General features: G+C 44.0%; 4 protein-coding genes across 4 annotated transcripts in view; all 4 read left to right on the top strand.

The window, feature by feature from the left end:
• LOC105568647 overlaps window positions 1-1398 on the top strand; it is a 4077-nt gene extending 2679 nt beyond the window's left edge. The window contains exon 4 of the mRNA XM_012024471.1: window positions 591-1398. Coding sequence (XP_011879861.1) covers window positions 591-720 — 130 coding nt within the window. The 3' untranslated portion in view covers window positions 721-1398. The remainder of the gene's footprint in view (window positions 1-590) is intronic.
• A 2042-nt stretch (window positions 1399-3440) lies between these two features.
• LOC105568718 lies at window positions 3441-8628 on the top strand. Its single transcript, XM_012024587.1, has 4 exons — window positions 3441-3602; window positions 4859-5043; window positions 8248-8364; window positions 8520-8628. Exons 1-4 carry the CDS (start codon window positions 3441-3443, stop codon window positions 8626-8628), a joined length of 573 nt encoding a protein of 190 aa, XP_011879977.1.
• Window positions 8629-11926: 3298 nt separating this feature from the next.
• On the top strand, window positions 11927-14934 carry LOC105568717. The gene is made up of 4 exons (XM_012024586.1): window positions 11927-12907; window positions 13301-13491; window positions 14009-14119; window positions 14300-14934. Exons 1-4 carry the CDS (start codon window positions 12497-12499, stop codon window positions 14433-14435), a joined length of 849 nt encoding a protein of 282 aa, XP_011879976.1. The 5' UTR covers window positions 11927-12496; the 3' UTR covers window positions 14436-14934.
• Window positions 14935-15748: 814 nt separating this feature from the next.
• Window positions 15749-16779, top strand: part of LOC105568648 — a 12986-nt gene continuing 11955 nt past the window's right edge. Inside the window, exon 1 of the mRNA XM_012024473.1 lies at window positions 15749-15845. The gene's annotated coding sequence lies outside the window, so the exon portion shown is untranslated. The remainder of the gene's footprint in view (window positions 15846-16779) is intronic.

Here is a 16779-nt window from a genome sequence, read left to right as displayed (position 1 = left end):
TTTCTTACTCCTACTTCAGCTCGGACGCTTACTCTGAGAATGAGAGCGCAGTTCGACCAGTGCTATAAATATTTAAAAAAATTATGCCTGTACTTTAGCTTTTACACCGATAAGTAGAGGTTATAGTTTTCTTACTTCTTACTGCTTACTTCCAATGTAGACGGTCCTTAAAGAAGTTAAACAACGTTCCCTCTAAAAGTCAATCAGTGGATTTTCGCTGAAAACAGTGAATAGTCACTGATTTACAGTTGCAATTATACCACTGTGATTTTCAGATACACAACTGCAAATCAGTGACTATTCTGTTTTCAACGATAATCCACCGATTGACTTTTAGAGGGAACGTTGTTTAGCTTCAAGCTTAGCTTAATTCGTTCTTTGTCTCTTCCCAAGTGTTACTTTAAGAAGAGACAAACACGAATTCAACTAAGATTAAAGTTAAGCGACGTGTGGTGAAACCGGACCTTAATCCCACTGTTAGCCACTATTATAAACGAAACGCGAGTTCGGTTGATCGGAGAACGAAACTTCGGATATGTTAAATCGAGTTGAGACGGGACCATCGCCGCGACGGGCGATTTTGTTCGTAGATTGCCAAGAGACGGTGCCAGATTCGAGCGATCGCAGGACCGCGCTTACGATCTCGCGTACGAGGCGGGCGGAAGCTGCGAACGGCTGTATCCCACGTGTCGGCACTCCATTTACGACGTGGACTTTTGAAGCTGCGGCAGAAGCTGCGACAGACCTTTCATCACGCCGTCCGGCAGGCCGCGGAACGTAAATCTGACGAGAAACTTGCCGCGAAGCCTCGGCAAAGTTTTTCTGGCAACCGGCCCGTTGCCGCGGCGATTTTTCCGCCTGACGCATCGGCGGCCTCGCGCATCGTTTCCGCGCCACGCGTCGGACTGACGACTGATAAAACGGTCAACTTGTTGTGTTGTCGGCTTATCGTCGCTACGAACTTTTCAAACGCCGATCGAGTGCCGTTTCGCCGTTCTCTATTGAAAGAGAAAAGACTCAGCCGCGTGAGAGATAAGTTCGTGATTAACGTATTATTTGCATAAAGTTTGAATTTAGTTGTCTGTTGAATTATGCGTCTATTGTTTCAAACAAATATTTGTAAAATATCTTTAGCTTAACGTATTACTTAAGTATATGTCGACGTTGCTATTTTATCTACCTGTCACGTATATTAATATTTGCCATCGTATTAATAAGTGACATATGACAATAGGTATATGTATTATAATAATTGTATTGCGTACGTATAAAATTGTTTTACAATAGGTCAGATAATTACAAAGAGCACAATATATATGTGTGAAGCAAAGATGAAAAATGAAATCGACAAGTTGTTTGCTTTCTAGAGGAAAGTTTCCTATTACGGGATAGGTTTCTAATATGAGATAGCGGGGTTTCTGCTAAATTAATTCTGCTAAATGAAGACATCATCTGTCGTTTCCATCATAAATTTATTATTCTTGAAGTGAAATCTGTTTAGTGGAAACTTAGATCGTGCAATCGTTGCGAAAAAAAGATTTGCGATTGAATTTGGTCGTTGAAAACTTACTATCTCATAGTAAAGGTCTTTCCGCTACTTCCTAGTGATATCCCCCACACGAATTTTTGCACTCGTATCAATCAGGTGTCCAAGTATGCCAAGTATTTACGTGGATTTTAATAACAACACAGCATGTTTCGTCATCCGCGGTGCACGTTGGAGGGCCACGACGATAAACGATTATTTAACATCAACGACGATTCCGGGATTAAATTCAGAAAGTTTTGCGCGAGACTCTCGACCCATGAATATTCTATATCGGTCATTACATTACTTCCGCAACGTGTAATTCATTTCGGCGCGGTTTCGAATAATTTCACGACGTTTTGCATTAATAAAACGGTCGCCCGGGCTCTCGTCGATTTATGGTTCATTTCTGCAGAGTGCTCCGGACGGAGCGCATCCGTCGGTTGATTCTCTTTCTCTTCTTCTTTTTTTCTTTTCCTAGCGGAAATAAAATATGCCAAATATATCTCCGTATTGTAACGAACGTCTAATCGATATGCAGTCGACGAACAATTTCGCGTCCCTCATGCGAGCACCACTCCGTTTCGTCGGTATTTGTCACGTGCGAACGCAGCAAACTAGTCGCAAATGTAAGCACATAATTGTATTTACTTGATGAGATTCTACCGCGCAACTGCAAGCTTGTTTATTAACGATGTTTAACAAGGTGGCCCGGCGGCCACTTGAGCCGCGTAGCACTTTAACTAACAACCGGAAAATCCTGAGACAATAGCTCGGCGCCCGGTTGTAACGCGAAAGTATCGCCGTAAAAGATATTGCCATCATCGTGAAAATTGTAAGCCGGGTATTCTCGGCGTGAAATTTTTGCTTTAACTCGACCGAGAGTATTCCCGCATTATGTTGCACTCACGCGCGTATTCCGCTTTTGTTGCATCGCGCTCGATATAATTTCGCGATATACGTAATATATTCGGCCTAAATTAGATTGCTGGTATGCATCTGATTCGATAATATGCCGCGCGCTCGGTTTAGTGTTGTAGTTATTTTAGCCGGAAATTTATCCCAAAGATAATTAAATTATTGCGGGAATGTTTGCTGCGGGATCTAAAAACGTAGGAGGATAGTTAATAATTGTGTACATATTATCAGCGGAATGTGGGATATTTGTTCAGCGAGTAAATTGAAGACGACTCTTCCGGTGCATTATCAGTCTTCAGCAATAAATTAGAATGTCGCGTCGTATATTTAGAAAATATGTGCCGCGTTTTGCTGACAATAATTCGAATCGGGTTAACGTTTAATCAGCTTATCATTTAAGTGTAATCGATAGCCAATTAAAATGTTTATTTAATAATTATTCTTGCGGTGATTAATAATTATTATTCTTTGCTCGATTCTGCTAATTACATTGTCATATTATTGCACAGATAATAATATTTAAGCATTTGTGATTTGAGTGCCGAAGAAATAGTCTTACTAGATTTAAAATAATGTAATAAAGAGGAGGAAGAAAACAGTTGACGAAGCTGCAAACAAACATAATGGGGTGCCGTATGGGAAAAGTTGGAAGCATTTACAAAATGCGGTTTTAGAGATATTCCGTATTCTTAGTTTTTAATATCCAGTTGAGCTTACATTAATTTGCGGGACAACATTTTTATGCAAAAAAAATCCCCAAGTTTTCGTAAACTTCGCTATTTTCCCCGGAGAAATGAAGAACAAAGTTAAATTATTCTCCATTTACTCATCGTTAGAACAGTAATGGAGTACCGTTGCTTTTCGACACAGACGGATGCCGGTTCGTTAGCGTTTGTTCTCCGAGAACAAGCAACGGTCACGCACCCAAGCTCGTTCTATCGTCAGGATTAACACTTTAACCTCGTTCGATGGAGCACGAAATTTTCGTACCGCGATGCTGATTAATCATCTCTGCCACTTGATTCTGCTCGGCGTTTTCGCGCGTCGCTCCGGAGGATCGACAACATCGATAACGTTTACGAACGACTCGCTCGTAAGAGCCGGGAGGGACGTTGGAATTAAATACCTGGTGTTCCCGCAAGGCAGTAACGTTCAAGTAAGATAAACTTTTATTTCACACGGCGCCACGTGTACTTCGATAAGGAAACGCTTTCGCTCGCGCTCGCAATTACTACCCTCTTCGTGTCAAGTTTTCCCCCGCGAATTTGTGATGCATAAACTTGGAAAATGTAGGGGAGCGTAAACGCACCTGTTACGCTCGCTTTCGAATCCGGGGTGAGAAGAAGGGATTCGTTATTAAAATGAAATCTTCGTTCTCTCTCGTGTTTTTGCCGGCGAAATGCGCCAGACAGGTCGATACGGGCTCGCGGAAGTTTCGTAGCGAGAAGTTGTATATTATGGCGCAACATAAACTCTCGATACAGTTTAGCTTAGGAAGTTTCATATGCTAAATGAAACGGAACTCCCTTTATGCGTAACGTTTAAAAAGACTCTAATAAGCGGAGCAACGCCGAGTAATAACAAACTTCACGAACGGGGAGAATATTGATCCGCGATGTATATAATTAGTTTCAAATTAACATGTAAAACGTGTTACCGCCAAATTAAAACACCCGCGCTCTGAATGGCATTAAAATCATTTGTGATTTCGGCAAATTAATTAATATACTTTACAACAGTTAATTAAACAATAATTAATCTCTCTCTCTCTCTCTATTTTTTATAATCAGAGTATAATATAATATGTAATCTGTAACTCACATTATGTCAATTTTATCTTTAATATTTATTATCCTCTACACTTCTAATATGCTTAATTCAATGTGTACAACTCGATGTAATTTTGTCTTACCGCTTCAGGGAACGTGTCCTATGACGTTTAATAAATAATGATCTGATCTGATCTAATCTCTCTGTCTCAAAACCAGAGAGACAGACAGAGACATTTATCAACATTAACATCGAGATAGACATTCATCAACATCGAGGCAGATATTCATCAACATCAACATCGAGACAGACATTCCTCGACATTATCGTCGAGAGAAAAATTCGCCAACATCAACATGTTGACGAATGTCTCTCTCGATGTTGATGTTGATGAATATCTGTCTCGATGTTGTTGATAAATTTCTGTCTTGGTGTTGATGTTGACGGATTTTTCCTCTCGATAATAATGTTGATGAAAGTCTGTCTCGATGTTGATATTGATGGATGTCTATTTTATCTTTGATGAATGTCTGTCTCTGTCTCCGTCTGTCTGTTAAAAGGCACCTATTACTTCTTATTTGCGATTTAACAAAATTGAATTTGCCGTTAACTTTCTTTCACCTGTCCATTATTGTTACGCAGCTTGTTTACTGCCTAACCACGAGCACATATTCGAAGCCCCAGGGAATGTTTACCATTGGTGTTACCGCCGGGTTGGCGTGGGAACTACCCTACAGAAATAGCGTACTGTACGGGAAGCCGGCCGAGGTTTATCATCGTCGAAGCAGAAGAGAGCTGTACCGTAAAGTGGAGCTAATGCTAAGAACGTGAGTAAAATAGGTGGACAATGACACGGGAAGGTAGGGAGGACCGTTTTCACTTCTCGCACCGTATTAATTACCGACGTCCGGCGCGGCCTGTATAGAGAGAGAGGAAATCACTGTGAATTATTCCAATAATGCGGAAATGGCGTAGGAACTTATCTTCGTCGCGCGATGAGGAAACATGAATCGCTGCTGCAACGATTACGACATACCTCGCCGCGCGGCAGGAAAATCGAATATTTCGTCGTTTTATTTCGCGTCCGAGTCTATTTCATTCTCCTCCGCTGATTAAATTTATACCCTCCTCCTCCCCGCGTGGAAGGGCCTGCAGTGGAAAAAGGGTAATTCCATTGAACGCGAACGAAGGGCGAGATCTGTTTGATGAGATTTTTGTTTCAGCGACTTGTCGGGCAAGTTTCGCTGTTTCGCGAAGAGAAATGGACTCGTGCCGTTATTGAAAAGCCGCTCCTCTCATCCGCGTCGCGGAGAATGCTCCCCAAAGCGAGAACGTCTCTCGTTCAGAGGCAACCGCGATTCGGAGCTGAAAAATCCTAACGTGCCGGGAGCTTCAAATGGACCGTCATCTGCCGGACGTAATCGATGTCTTTCGCGCGGGAGAACCTAAAAATCTACTCTCCGCAAAGGCTCCGCGTACGCGTGACCGTAATAAACGTTATACACTTAATAAATCCGTATAACTCCGCGACGGGACGAGTGCGTTTCACGGCCGATGAAGCGGCAGGGAAACGCTCTTAAGCGGTCATTCGGCGAGCGGCGAGCGGATTAGAAGCGGGCACGCTCGAGGCCGGAGGAAACGGTCCCGAGGATGATTCAGGTACAACCGGCGACGCATAATGCCATAAAACCGCGCTCGCTCGACCGCTCCAGCATCCGCCGGCGTTTCATCGGACCACAGTTCGAGCGCTTGCGGGCACATGAAGCGGGGCGGATTGAGAAACGTCTCGCAACGGTCGCCACGGTCCGCGTGCTGTCTCGAGCTATTTTGCGTGGTGGAAATGGGATTGGCGGAAAACCGGCCTGGCGCCGACCGACCGAGGGTTCCCTCCGCTCTTTTAATACAGAATTACTCTCGACGCGTAAAAAAAAAAGTTAATTGAATTCTGTTCCCGCGCAGTGCGGACGGGGCAGAGCTGTCGATCGATCGGAATCACGAGACGGCGATCGCAAAAGAACCGTCGTCGGCTCGCGCTCGATTTGCCGGACGCTTACTGGAATCAATTCGCTCCTGGTCGGGGACTCCGGGAATTGTTAGGAGCAATTACATTCGCACCGCGATTGAACCGGCCGACAATTCCATTCAAATTGATAACGTGTATTTTGATGTAACTGACTTAATCGGATTTTCGACGTATCTGTCGTCGCGAGCGTTCTACCGCGCTGATACCGCGCTCCGCCGCGTACGAATGAATCCAGTTGTCACGGCGCACGTGACTAATACTGCGATATACGAGGGTGAACACTGCGGCTCGTCCGAAATTGGCTGAAACGCACACCGAATCGTTTCCGCGATTCGAGGGAAGAAACAAGGTGGGATCACCTCACTCGTGGCATCTCTCACGGCGTCGCCGATGGGACGCGATTGTTGTTTGACGCTCCTCTATGTCTGAAAAAAATCGCGCGGCATTATTCGGAGGATGCGCCCGCGTACGTGCCACTGCGACGCTTCATTCCGCGTCGCTCCGAGGATAGCGGAGCTCGTCGCTGGAATTGCGCGGCTTAGCAGCTCCGTGCCTGGGCGTCTTAAAGCGTCCTCGCCGAGTAATCCGCGGGAGCGAAGGGCGCCGTTACTCATTTTGGTCACGCGAGATCGCGGCTTCATCGGTTATCCGGCCGGAACGGAAGTCGCCGCCGACAAAACGGTAGAGGGAAGTCACCTATTACGAGATAGATTCCTAATACAAGACAGCGGGTTTTCATCATTCAATTTCACAAATCTTTTCTACGACATTTACACGCACGATCCGACAATGAATTTTTCACCAAACAGATTTCACTCCAGGGCCTATGAATTCATGGTGGAACCAGCAGATGGTGCCTATTAATTTAGCAGAAATCCCACTGTCTCATATTAGGAGCCTATGACTGATGGCAGAGTTCGATCCGTAAATGCTTAAGACTAGCTTAGGCCTGGTTTCATTCCTTGTCTCTTTACAACTGTTACTTTAGAAATCATGAATTAAACTATTGTAAGATTAAAGTTAAGCGACGTTCGGTGAAACCGAGCCTTGAGCGTTTACAGATCGTTCTCTGCCATCAGCCTATCTCATAATAGAGGGCTCCTCGACATCTGCGGAAGATACGGAAGCTGCGCGGAGATTTGCCTCGCCATCTCTCTCTCTCTCTCTCTCTCTTTGCCGCCGCCGTCAATCCGTCGACCATCTCGGCGGCTTTCCGTCCGGAACTCTGTCAAAATCTGTCCGATATAAATCCCAGATCTCGCGTCGACATCGTCACGTTGCATCAATGTTATGGGCCAGCCGACGAGCTTCAGCAATTGAGATATTAAGGAATTCTAGAGGATTTGGATGGTCCAAACTCGGGGTTGACCGTAAAACAGCACCTCCGGTTCGTCGACGACGCTCGCACGTACGCGCGTCCGGGAAATTTCCCTCCCGCTATAAATCACGCCCCGCGCGTTTGCTTAACTCGACGCGAGTCGTCAGAGAGACACGTAGCCCACGTTCGTCACGGTGGCGACCCTCAATCGAAGCGTTTTCTCCCGCCGACTGCGGGCGCATGTACACATCAGTAAAGTTTCAGTTAAGAGTCGAGTCGCGGGGTTAATCCGGGGATGGCAGAAGCGGCGGTTACTCCAATTCAAATTGCACGGAGCTATAGGCTAATTGCCGGTATTTGCTCGGCGAGAGAGCGAGAAAGGGAGAAAGAGAGCGAGAGAGAGAGAGAGAGAGAGGGGTGCCCGGTTGTTTAGCAGGTGTGCGGTGCGGCGAGGAACGAGGAGGGTTCATTGTAAACCACCCCCGGGTTTGCTCGGTTTCGGGGCTCGGCAATACCAACGCGCGCGTCCCTCTCTCCCTTTCAACCCTCCGGTATTATCGCGGACTTAATGAATGGACCGCCGACTCTTGGCGAGCTCGACAATGATAACGAGGATGATAATGATAAACGATCCTCGCTGCTCCGAACCTTGGTCCTCCCGTCGTATCTCACGCTCTGTTCACCGTGAAGTCAGGGAAAGGACGGCAGGGCCTGCGTCCTCAAGGCAATCTGCAAGGCTGCCGGGCGTAGGCGCGAGGACGTCGGGAAGGGTAGCTTCCTCGAGGAGACCCTGCACGCTGTATTCACGTGAGTCGTGAATTAAATTGGATTCTATTATATATAGATCTCTCGTCGAAATTTTTCCCCACGCCGAAACTTCTCGCTGTACTCGGGTCTGGTTATAATCTTGGACGCGTTAACGACGGCGGATGTTAGGCGAAGCGACGAATTAATGATTGCAGCCTGCCCGGGGGATGGTACGACATCGATCCGATGACCGAGTACGAGCGAACGTACCACTTGGGTGAGAATTGCGACGGGATGCACGCCAAGTGTCCAGGTGTCTTCTGAATTGCCGCAATCAAGCTCGATCGTCTTCACGCAGGCACCAAACGAGCAGTCATCACGAAGAACTCCTCTCCGTTGCCCGACCATTCGGAATTATTAGAGCGCTTGAATTGCACAACCAACAAATAACAATCAAATTTGGACTAAGATTTGTGCAGGCAAATAACGATAGGCATCTTAAAGCGCTAGTTTAATTTTATTGTTAGCGCAAAAGGATTTGCGAAACTGATTGTAACTGTAGCAAAGCATTAGGGACTGTTTGCAGTTCTAATTTATTCAAACACAAAGATGTTGAATGTTTAATTTAACTAATATTTGTGAAGTTAACAGCGTTTATTTTAGCGTAGTTTTATTTAATTATCTGCGAAGTCGATAGCAAATGTTTCATCGAAAAACGAAATGACGATAAAATAAATTTAACGCGTAGTGCAATAATGGATTTGTATACCTGATAATTTAATACCATAAAGTGCTTTTCAGAAACATTCGTCGTAATTTTTATTCGTTGCGAATTAATCTATATGGGCCTATGCCTCTCTCTATCCGCACGGCGAAGCGAGTGCGAACTGTGACCCTTTAGGGCCGAGGCATTTCCGAATAACTGCCGTGCGGTCTTTTTAGTTGAGAGGAAAGGAGGTAAAATATCGTGGTGCAAAAGCGAATAATAGTAACCGTCGCTACGTGATGAGATCGACAACAATGTCGACAACAATGACGTCAGCAATTCGAATTATGCAGTCGACGTCGTTCTTGGAATTTCCTCGTAACTACCAAATTGCTCGGATTACAACAGAACTTTCAGCGCAGAAAGGACAGAGAGAGGAGAAAGAGAGGGGGGATCTTGAAAGTGCAAATTACAGTGTACGTTGTGTCGCCAGCGTTGTCCATTTTTTAACAAATATTTTCCAACTACATGAAATGTAATTGTAAAACAACATCACATGTAATTGTAAAATATACAGCGCAAAAATCGTTAGTTTTTACAGTTACAATAAATCAAAAGTCTTGGTCTTCAATTAAGTAGGAATCCTCCGAACTTGATGACGAACCGTTCGATGCTGGCTGTCACTTTTTCAAAGTGTCTTCGAGACACAGCAACGAGTATCAGTTACAGACCCCTTAAGTAACTCGAAGATGATGTCGCGGCGAGAGACTAATGTTTCGCCGACGTACGTGTACGGATTCTCGTGTAATCTTACGAAAAGCCGCTATCGACGCGCGTGAAGTTTCGGATAGAAACTTCACTCCACCGCAGCGATACAGCGCGACGTCAGTCCCAACATTCCGGGCGGGGAGACTTCAGCTTCGGGGATTACGATTCGCGAATTGACGAGGACTCGCGCTAATGACGCGCGATGTAAACTCGGCTACCGCAGCTGACGTTCTCAGAAGGGGGAATTGTATTATGCGATAGCTTACCGTCATTGTACCGCGCAAACACGGGGCGGTAATGCAATCGTAACGTCGCGGCACGACGGCATCGCGGATGTCTCGGTGCTGCGGAAGCGCACGCCACGGCGCGGCTGTGAGAGACGCGCCGTATATTATTCCGCGGATACGCGACCTATTATTGCCAGCTAAACAGACGAGCCCGTGTCTACTGGTTCCCTTTACCAGAGCCGGGATGTTTGCACGAAACGGACTTCGGAGCGTTACGTTGCGTGCTCGAGGAAATGGTCCACCACGGACAGGATAGACGCGTGGCGCGGACACGATGGTCCGTGAGGATCCTCCAGGCATTTATCGCGAAGGAATATCGGGGGCCACGAAAGTCGCAGGAGTCCATAAATCCATTAACCGCGCTTATTACGATGGCGATTCCCTCCGCGTTACCCAGCGGCGGCGATTAACCAGAAATCCCGGGAAAGATCGCTCGATTTTAAGTGCCGGATAAATCACGCGGTCTCCCAGCAAGGCTGCGCAGAGTGGCCGAGTTGTGCCGGCAGCGCGTCGTCGGACGAAGAAAAGAAAAAGGGGGGGAAAAAAGCCGGATTGAAGCGGAGGGCATCGAGAAGAGGGCCGAAAGCCCAAAATGAAATTACCTCGCAGATGGAAGCTGCGAAGATGGTCAGAGAGCACTCGGATCCTTGGGATTGGATAAAACAGGCAGCCCGTTCCTGAATATATTTCGTGAGATTTACGAAATTTAAAGGCACTCTCTCGCTAGTGCGCTGGCGGCTGCGGCGGGAAGGTCGGGAGGGAGGGAAACGGAGAGCCGATGAACCTCTCATAAAGAACAGCCGAGCTTTTCTGTGAGATTTTTCAAGATTAGCATGGAAAAGCCGGGGGACTCCGCAATGGGGGACAGCTTGTCAGATTTTAATGGCCTACGAGAGACCCAGAGAATTAATGAGTTCTCTCTTCTCCCTTTCTCTCTCTCTCCGTCGGGCGCGATGAATGCGAAAACGCGCGGAAATCAGTACCGATTCGATTCGTTAAAATGGCTTTCTTTATGACGAAATTTGCGAGATTATAACGAGACGCGTACTCGCAAATTACGCCGCCTTGGCGTACGTTGAAATACCCCATATCACCTACCTTTCAATCCACTTTTTCCATCGCCTGCGAATTAATCACGTAAGCTTTAGAATATTCTCTTTTACATCGAAATACATTTTACAGGTGTTCCGTAACATGTACACAGGGCGATATTAAAACTTGACGAGGACCGCGAAATTTATTCCGCGCGTTGCCACTGGAAAGATATCTTACCGCGACATAAAATATGCCGGGGCAAAGCGTATATATGTAGTTCACGTATGAGATAGGGACACATACCTTATCATAACCGCGAGAGCAGTCCTCTGCACGAGTTTGCGTATGCGACTGAAAAATTACGAAAAATTTAACTCGCGTTTACGACGTATATACGTGACTTATGCATCAGGAACGATTTTACGTTCGCGAAATAGATCGCGCATCCCGTTCGCCGTCGCATGCGTGCTGAGTATACGATAAAGTTATCGATAAGGAGACGGCTCGATTACAGAGACGAAGCTGCAATTAATAGCGTTTCGCGTGTCCGTCCAGAGAGAATCTTGATATCTCAAAGCGTACGTCGCGGTAGAATTTTCATTTCAAGCACAAAAGGATAATGTTACGTAATACAATTAAATTAAACTATCTCATCTTCGTAGGTAATATGTTGAATAACGCTCTTATCTAGCTACTTATATCAAAATTTTATACTGTAATACACCCAGGAAAAAGATTTATTTAAATCAAATAAATGAAATACGTTAAAAACGTGTTTCTTTGAATCTACTAAATTTTCATTTATTTCTACTAAAACGTTTGCTAGACTTAAAGAAACAGATATGAGTTCTCTTAGAGACTCCAGTCTCAGTGAAATAAAATGTTGGTTAAGGTAAAGAAATCATTTCTTCGAAATTAAATAAGAGTAAGGTCAACATTCTAAGAAAATGTGTTTGATTTCGAAGAAACTTTACTTGTGGGTTTAGGTAGAATTGTGTTTATAAATGTTTTGAAAAATCACAAGTGCGCCGGTCAACGACCGTCAGGTCGCTGAAAAATCAAGCGCTGACGGCCACCACGACAGTGTTAAGTTTCCACTTAAATATCCGCCCGCTGATGAATTAGATCGTCTCTCTCTCGTCGAGGTAGACGTGACAATTTGCGGCGCAAACACAGGATCGCTGGCGGTGCGATGCCGCCGCGTCGCCGTCCCGCGGCGAGTCGCTTGCCGTGTACCATGCGCGCAATGTGAGTGCAATATTTCGACGTAACCGCGAAGGATGTTCCCGGGTTTTCTGAAAATGCTCTCCGCCGCGTGACCTCCCGGGAGGGCCGGCCCGAGGCCACGCGACGCAAGAGGGGAGAATCGCGATTTTCGCCCGGATAATTCCGAGAAATGAGAGCCCCGTGGCCCGTCCTGATTCTCGCCGTGATCCTGGACCCGTTGTTGCTCCTAGGGGAGGCGGTATGTCACCGTAATGACACCGACTTAAGTGCCGCTGGCCAAAGGTCAGGAGAGACTTCGCTCCGACGTAGACGGGAGCTCACTTTTCCAAAGGGAAGCGCTTTCGTGGTGAGTCGGACGGCAGGGTGCTCGCGACGGGCGGCGAAAGGGGGTGGAGAGGGTCATCTTTTGTTACGCTGGACTTTTATGAGGGTGTCACCGCTTGCCCTGCGGAGGTCGAGATCGGTTAAATCAGTTAGATGGGGTGGGTCTCCTCATTTTGCTGCAATTCTACTGCGCTTTTATGAGGAATCACCCCTGAAACGAACACGTCCTATTAAAATCGCATTTATTTGCGCGACCGTATGAAATTGTGAGATACACGTTTCTATGGTTTCCATTGATGATTATGCTTTATTTATTGAAATTGCTTATGAGCAAGTATATCTCGTCGTTTTGTAATTATGCTAATATACTTTAGGGCTCGGTTTTTCATTTTCTGGTTAACTGTTAGCCGGAAGTTAGTCGACTCTCCATCTTTTTCTATGTTATTATCTGAGAAGAGACAAAGAGTCGACCTTTGGTTAACAATTAACCAGAAAATGAAAAACCAGGTCTAAGAAGGAAATTTCCATGTCTTCACAAATATTCCCCTATACTATTCTTTTTATCAAATTCGATGAAATTATTTTGATAGACTTTAAAAAAGTCGCAATCGTCATATTCTGTATGGTGACTTCCAATACGCCTGTTTAGATGACCCTGAGCCTTTTAAAGGCTATTCAACTTAACGAGCCTAAGAACTGGAACTTGGATCTGGAATTCGATACGATATGGCCTATACCTAGCCAAGAAGACTTGAGGAAAGCTGTGAGCAGAAAACCGTTCAAACTAAAACGGCGACACAGACGCGAACTCTATGCTAATTTGGAATTAGCGTTGAACAGGTGAAAAGGAAATTATTTTTGTTTCATTTAAATTGCGTTTTATATAAATTGCGATCCGTTAAAAATTCTTGAAAGCAGTCTTGCATAAGATTAAAACATAATTTTTAATGTCCAATAAACTAAAAAATAGTTATTGCCATAAAACTACTTTGTAAGTTTAAAATTAATGCAGAAGACCGATATACGTAGATACACAACGTTCAAGATAAAGAATAGAAGACAAGACGTCTGCTACATTTCATAATAAATATAAAAATATTTATTTTATAATTAAATTTTCTTGAACATGCATTTAATATTGCGAACATATTTTTTGGTAGCTGTATACCTGCGTACAGGGTAATTCAAAGTAAGTATAGGGTACTCGAAAATTCCGAGGATTTGACGCCATTTCCACGAATTTCGTCGAAAATTTCGAGAATAACGTCATTTCCATGAATTTCTCGAAAATTTGCATTACACCGGTCCAGGTATAAAATCTTCATTATTAATTATCGTTGATTGTTATCTATTTCAGTCAAAACTTGCCAGGACGATTATGCATTCTGCGCACAATTTGTGAGGCGGAAACCGTACTGGGTCCCCCTGGATTTTCAATTATCGAGGATGCCATACGAATTGTTTTAAGGTAGGTAAATGTATTCTCAACATGTCTTAAAGTAAACCAATAGTTATGAATTTTAATGTATATTAGCATTTGTCAAAGTCTGTTGAATAACTTTACGTTAACTAACCAATAAGCTTTAAGTTTATTACGTCACATTGTTAAAATTCTAACTTTTGAAATTAAAAATATGGTATGTTTTAGGAATTTTGAAGATGCTGATAATTACGACTGCTACGATGCCGCGTATCGAACGAAAAATGACTGTGAGACTGTTTATCCTTGTCCGTTTTCGCTGTTGAAGTTATTGTTATATAATTTATATACAGAGGGAACGTGAGAGATAACCGATTAAAAAATCAGCTTGATGCGAAACTCTGTATATAAATTGTACATCGTAATCCATTAGACGATTCCATATTTAATTAGCGTAGTTTTTGATATAATGGAAAAATCTGTGATATTCCCGATATTATTGCACGAATAAATACTTAAAATATATGCGTTCAAAGTCATCGATAAAATACAATAAAATAAATTGAATCCGTAGAAAAACGAATAATTCAATCCACGAACCATTTCCGTGTAATTTTTAATTCTATTTGATATCTTTCGTAGACATTATCGAGTAATCATCAAATAAAATAATTGTCACAAGACACTAATTTCGAATGTGGGCCAATTTTCCGTAAGTATATTTCTCTTTTGCGGTGCGATAAGCCGCAATTCTGGTCAAGCAGCTACCTATTTCAATTGAAAATTTCAAATTATACCGCACAAAAAGTACATATAGCATTACACTAGTGTAATTAAGCAAATGGCGATTATTATTATTACACTAATACCTGCAAAATGGAATTGGTTTTATATTTGAAATTATCTTCCCGATATGCTTTTATTGTTGACCTTACATTTCGAATGCATATTGCCACTGGTAGTCGCGCCGTATTTATAACTTTCCTTCTCTCGTAGATAAATAAGTTTCCATTTCAGTGCTCGCCAATTAGTTGGTCTGATAATTTTATATTGTATGTTCCTACGCAAAACTGACAAATCCAATTTATGTATAATAAATCCAGTAGCGTTAATCTACTAAATACAGATGTACTAAAAATTAATTCCGAGTCTCTACATTTTTTAAGCGATGCAACATCTCATTTATTAAAAATAATATTAGTGATGCATACGCAATTATATATACATCTGCCACATATATAAATAATCTCCGTTTTACGGAAAACGCAGCGGTAAAAACTTCTCTTTCGCCAAAATGCTAAAGTTCCTAAGGTACGCCTGCGATTCATCGCACACTTGGCGCCAGAAAATCAATGAAAATAAAGGAATAATAATTCGTGAAAAATCTTGCCGCGATGATGATAAACGCTCTCGTTGTCGGATTAAGCGCAAGATGTGAAAGTGCATGTGTACGTACAGGGGAGGGATACTCGCACACACTCACGCACACAAACAATGCAGTCGGAAACGTTAATCGCACTAATAGTAGCGGCAATATTTTACGCTCGCGCCCAGCAACGTGTTCGGGCTCTTGAGCCGTTAATCGTTCGCTAAATAAAGCCGGAGGAACGGGAAGTCCGTGCGCGGTTGGACGTTAATGAATTCGACAATGCTCCGCGTTCGCCTAACTGCAATAATAACGGTCGTTCCGAGCCGGACTGGACCGTACCGGGAGATCATTCACCGGGCAACTCTCATGGACGAGCGCCGCCGGAGGATCGAAATAAGTGAGCAGGTGAGCCCGAGGATATCCGCTTAATTCGAGCCCACCGGTCAGCCGGTCGGCTCGAAATAAAACAACTCGTTTCCATTCCATTTTCGTTTGCGTAGACGCGGAGATTCCGGATATTGGCCGGAATAATTGGCCGCGAAACGTGTCTGTCGAATTCGCGTATGATCGAACCGGGGGGGGGGGGGGGGGGCTTGCGGGGGTTTCGTAAATTTACATACTGATATTTAACCCGCGGGGGATTATTTTTATACGCAGTGTTTTCCAAATCGCGATCGCCGTGTGCAGAGCGCGTCGATTCTCGTGAAAACACGAAGGAGAAGTGTGCACATTCGGTGAATGCGGTAACTTGTAATTGTAACTATTAGTAATTGTATAACGAATTAAATTAACGAATTAAATCAAACAATTTTATTATTATTTAGTATTGAAAGCCTACTCTTTCATTTGCCGTTTTATCGAGTCGGCACGATAAAAGCGAGTCGATATCGTTTTGCTCCAATGAATTTGCAAATGAAGTACGTCAGACGTAACAAAAGGAGTGACGTTTTCGATATTCGATGAAGTCGCCACGAGGGAACGGAGGAAGAGAGAGAAGAGAGTGAATGACGATGAAAAAGAAAGTTTGTCAGATACGTCGATAATACGAGGCAGCCCCAAAGCCGATTACTCATGCTCTTGTCACGCGGAAGATCAAACGATACAACTTCTTGCTTTTATGTAATTTTGCTGTTACGTAATTTCATCGCGTAATTTCCGCGTTAATGCATTGCGTTCGTTTCTTTCTGCCGGCGCACTCTTGCTGACAAGTTCAATTCAGCCAGCGCGAAACTGTTAAGGGGATGCTGGAGTGATTCTGCACTTTTGCACCTTTCTAACCTAAAAACTGTCAGTTCGCGGAAACATTTGTGTAATATACAAATTAAATAGCTTACGTGTA

The sequence above is a fragment of the Vollenhovia emeryi genome, unplaced genomic scaffold, assembly GCF_000949405.1.
Source record: "Vollenhovia emeryi isolate VEMERY1.0 unplaced genomic scaffold, V.emery_V1.0 DF939128.1, whole genome shotgun sequence".
Taxonomy (NCBI): domain Eukaryota; kingdom Metazoa; phylum Arthropoda; class Insecta; order Hymenoptera; family Formicidae; genus Vollenhovia; species Vollenhovia emeryi.
The sequence above is the reverse complement of the archived record's forward strand: the minus strand, read 5'-3'. Positions and strand labels throughout refer to the sequence as shown.

What these genes read in the sequence shown, in the direction of transcription:
- LOC105568718 (XM_012024587.1), top strand. Translation starts at nt 3,441, where the DNA reads ATGCTGATTAATCATCTCTGCCACTTGATTCTGCTCGGCGTTTTCGCG. An exon ending in CGCAAGGCAGTAACGTTCAA is followed by an intron (nt 3,603 to 4,858) that starts GTAAGATAAACT and finishes ATTGTTACGCAG; the next exon opens with CTTGTTTACTGCCTAACCAC. An exon ending in ACCCTGCACGCTGTATTCAC is followed by an intron (nt 8,365 to 8,519) that starts GTGAGTCGTGAA and finishes TAATGATTGCAG; the next exon opens with CCTGCCCGGGGGATGGTACG.
- LOC105568717 (XM_012024586.1), top strand. Translation starts at nt 12,497, where the DNA reads ATGAGAGCCCCGTGGCCCGTCCTGATTCTCGCCGTGATCCTGGACCCG. An exon ending in TCGCATTTATTTGCGCGACC is followed by an intron (nt 12,908 to 13,300) that starts GTATGAAATTGT and finishes ACGCCTGTTTAG; the next exon opens with ATGACCCTGAGCCTTTTAAA. An exon ending in GCCATACGAATTGTTTTAAG is followed by an intron (nt 14,120 to 14,299) that starts GTAGGTAAATGT and finishes GGTATGTTTTAG; the next exon opens with GAATTTTGAAGATGCTGATA.